Source organism: Hipposideros armiger, unplaced genomic scaffold (genome assembly GCF_001890085.2).
Source record: "Hipposideros armiger isolate ML-2016 unplaced genomic scaffold, ASM189008v1 scaffold_667, whole genome shotgun sequence".
In the NCBI taxonomy this organism is placed as follows: Eukaryota; Metazoa; Chordata; class Mammalia; order Chiroptera; family Hipposideridae; genus Hipposideros; species Hipposideros armiger.
The window spans coordinates 156,687-160,433 of record NW_017732017.1 but is presented as its reverse complement, the minus strand read 5'-3'; the positions used below and the strand labels follow the sequence as shown (position 1 = coordinate 160,433).

The 3,747-nt window shown below is 44.5% G+C and overlaps 1 protein-coding gene across 3 annotated transcripts in view; it reads right to left on the bottom strand.

Moving 5' to 3' along the window:
- The window catches only part of TAF5L (TATA-box binding protein associated factor 5 like), a 28,940-nt gene that overhangs the window by 24,797 nt on the left and 396 nt on the right, over nt 1-3,747 (bottom strand). The window contains exon 1 of one of the 3 annotated variants that reach the window (XM_019626354.1): nt 3,506-3,726. The exons of 1 other annotated variant lie outside the window; for it this stretch is intronic. In XM_019626354.1, coding sequence (XP_019481899.1) covers nt 3,506-3,508 — 3 coding nt within the window. In that variant the 5' untranslated portion in view covers nt 3,509-3,726. Of the gene's footprint in view, nt 1-3,150; nt 3,483-3,505; nt 3,727-3,747 lie in introns of those variants that run through there. One more of the 3 variants, XM_019626356.1, reaches the window with a different exon arrangement.

Below are 3,747 nucleotides of genomic sequence, written 5' to 3'. Positions count from 1 at the left end.
AATGTCCTCCACAACTAGACTGAAGAACAAAACGACAGCAACTTGTCTGTTCCCCTTCCCCAATTCCCCAGCACTGTTCCCATCCCCACAATTCCTCAATAAAAAAAATCTTAAAAAAAAAAAAAAAGTGTGTGTATGTGTGTGTGTGTGTATGTGTGAGAGAGAGAGAGAGAGAGAAATGACGTTCTATTTTTCACCCTAGAACAGTACTATCCAACAGGACTTTCTGCAGTGATGGAAATGTGCTAGGTCTACACTGTTCAGTATGGCTGTCACCAGCCCCCCAAAGGGCTACTGTAACCGAGGAACTGAGTTGTTAATTTTAATTAAATAAAAGGAGCCACATGAGGCCAATGGTTACTGTTCTGGACAACACAGCTCTAGAGTGTGGTATGACTTATAGAAATGAATGCATCAGCACCTTGGCTTAAAAATGTTAACTCACAAAGCTTAGCAAAACACTTCTGATTACTAAACTACCAAATCTCCAAATGTTAGTACTTTGTTAGTAAAAATAGAGTTACCTTTTTAATTAACAAACACTGTAAGGTTACCAGCACACAGATACATTTCAGCACATCTTCCCAGAAGGACATCTTATTAGATTCCTAAACAGTATTATGAATGCAGGTTCTTTATAGAGTTTTCTAAACCTTGCCAGTACACATTTTTTAAACCTTCTTAACGTTAAAAAATGACACAGGAAAAGGGAATTTACTTCAGTCGAGCAACAGAGCAGCAGTCAATTTCTGTAAAATGTGCAAAGAAAAGGTAAGCTCAAACCTATGACAATCTTACCCTTGCAATGAGAAAAATAAAATTTAACTTAAAAAAAAATCTTTTAGGATTGCAGACAAAATAGTCAAATGGCTGCTTATAATCTTTAATTTATTAATTTACATCTATGTATTTAAAATAGATTATATACGGCATTATGTGTATTAATTCATGAAACAATTTTACTTCAACTATTCATTTCTAGCATCAGTGTCTCTGTGGTCCCCTGAGGCCCTCTGAAATGTCCAATTCCATTTTCCAGAGCACACCACCTTTGCATCTATCAAATCAGCTATGACAGAGCATTTCTTGAATCCACATGTGATGCCCTCACTGGAAATCTCGGCCCAAGCCATCAATACCTATTCAGGCGGGCATGACTTTTTTCATTCATCACTGACTGTATTGATTAATTGTATAAACATCCCAAAGCAGCATTGACTGAGATTGTTTTAACCCAATATGTATTTCCCAAACAGCGTCTTGTTCGAAAGAGAGTGAGTGAGTGTCCTGTAAGTGGGGAGACTTCAACATGTGGTGACATCTTTTCAGAGGGACACTTGTCTTACAATCAGGCAGGTCCTGATTTTTAAGAGGCAAGGCTGCCTGGAGTTATCTAAGGGTTTCTTTATGCCTTCTCTAAGTACTCTCTGAGCTTCCAGTTTGGGGTTAAAATGCCTGTCATTTTCCTCTTGGAGTCACACGTGCACACAAAGCTGCCAGGACAAGTGGATGCGCCTTCCCTACTTTCACTCCAATCTCACAATCCGCAGGCATTATCTTTCCAGAAAGCTAATGTGATGTCATCTGTGCTCAGCTTAAAAACTTCCTACTACTTCCACCAGCATGGAGAGTAAAAAAAATTCCACCTCCACTGTGTCACTTCAAGGTTACTCTGATCCGCCTTTGTTCACCTAACTGGTGGGTACCACCCGCCTTCTAACTTCAGGGGCTCCATAACTGAAGGCATTCCCACACTGGCATTCCAACATGGTTTAGCTAAATACTACTCATGCTTCCCAGCTGAGCCATCTCTTCCTTCCAGAAGCTTCATTGAATACAGGCCCTCCACCCACCGAACCCAGGGCCAAACTTCTATCACAATACTCACCATACTATTTGTTTCCTACATTACCATTACCAATACCTAACACTTACTGAGTGTACACCACTTAAACTATTTTAAGTTTATACCTCACAACAAAAGCCTATGAGCTAGGTAACATTCTTCAGATGGCAGAGGCGGCCCACAGAAACTGGACAATGTGCCCAGATGGAACTCAGGCTGCTAGGAGTCTGAGCTCTTGCCCTGTGGTGGTGTCCTGCTGCTCTAAGGGTTCTCCATTAGACCAGCGGCTTCTTCGAGGACACAAGTAAAGGCTTACCAGATGCTTGTGGAGACAGTGAGCAGAACAGCCACTACCTGAGAAGCTGTCACACGAAGAGAGGCTGGAAACTCGACTTCTAGTACTGTCCACTGAGTAATGCTGGTTTAACAAAGGATTCCCAGGGCTCCCTTCCAGCTAAAGCGACTCGTAAGAACAAAATCCCCTGCCTTTCTCCACAGATACCCTTCACAGGTTTGCAAAACTAAAAACCAAAAATCCGTTACTGAGCAGCTAAGTGAGGCCTTTACCTAGTTTCAGAGTGCCAGAAGCACACAGAAACCTCATGTTTAGAGGCAGGAGCGACAAAGCTATTCCAAAACACACTAATCAGATTTATTGTTGATAAGAAAGAAAAATGCTCAAGGCAAGCCCACATTTTGGTTTTCTAGTTGAACACTGATTTTCAAGGCAGAAAGAATTTGTAATGCGTAAAGAAAATCAAAGTTAGTATGCTTCACATTTAATACAAAAAATTTAGGCCTACAAGGAACCTAGAAGACATTTTGACAAAAAGGAAATTATAGTATCTAGTAATTAATATTTACAGAATGCTTTCTATATGTCAGGCATTTACACATACCCTTTAAAGCTCTCCCTTTATCAGTCATTACGCCACTTTTCGGAAGAAAAAACGAAGGCTCCCAGAGGTTACACACAGTTACAATGTTTCAACCGCAGGTCTCTGTAGTTACCAAGCCCCGTGGCTACACTGTTTCTCCAAGTTTAAAGGTGTGCCACTAGCTAGCTCCCTTTCCTGCTCCCATTTTCAAGCTGGGCTGTGACCAAGGTTGGGGATCGCGGCGGAGTCCTCCCCCCACCCCACAACTCAGGTATATGACACACTTGTATCACCTAGCAGAAAACAAGCTCTGCCCTTACTGTTCCTCTCAACACAGCACCCAAAGGCTTGTTAGCTGGAGTTGGCATTCCAAGATTTCAATCTGCACCGTCCGAGTTTAGTTAAACCGCATGGGATCGCACTTACCTTTCGATCCTAGAACCACACATGCTGGGAAATCCGCATTATAAGGACACTTTCACAACTGATGGGAGAGCCGCATAGAGCTTTCCTGCACTCCACTTCCGCTAAGTCTAAAACGATACCACTATTCTAACCATCAAATCACTTCGGACCAACGCCTCATCTAGTCCATTTTCAAAGCCCCGGAGCCTCGCGAGTACCGCCTAAGCGCGCAACTCTCACTCCGCTGTCAAGGGTTAAAGCCCCTCAGAGGCAGCCTTGCAGGTCGGTACCCGTCCAGCACAACTGGTCTAAGTCGAGATCTCCAGTCCCCTGTCACATGCAGAGCTCGATTTCACACCCAGCCACCCACAATCACCATGTGCGAAGTTTAATCTTGAGTTCGGCCAGAAGACATTTCCTTTTTCCTTCAATGAAAAAGATTTGGAGCCGTGCCCCTGCCTGGCTGCCCAGCGCTCAGGACCCATCCCCCGAAGCCGGATGGACCCACCCCGCGCGGGAACGCGGAGCCCCTCCGGGTGCAGCCGCCGACTGCAGGCCACGCCGCCCGCGGCCGCCCGGGGCTCGGAGGCCGACGGGGAGGCGCGCCCGCGCACGGCC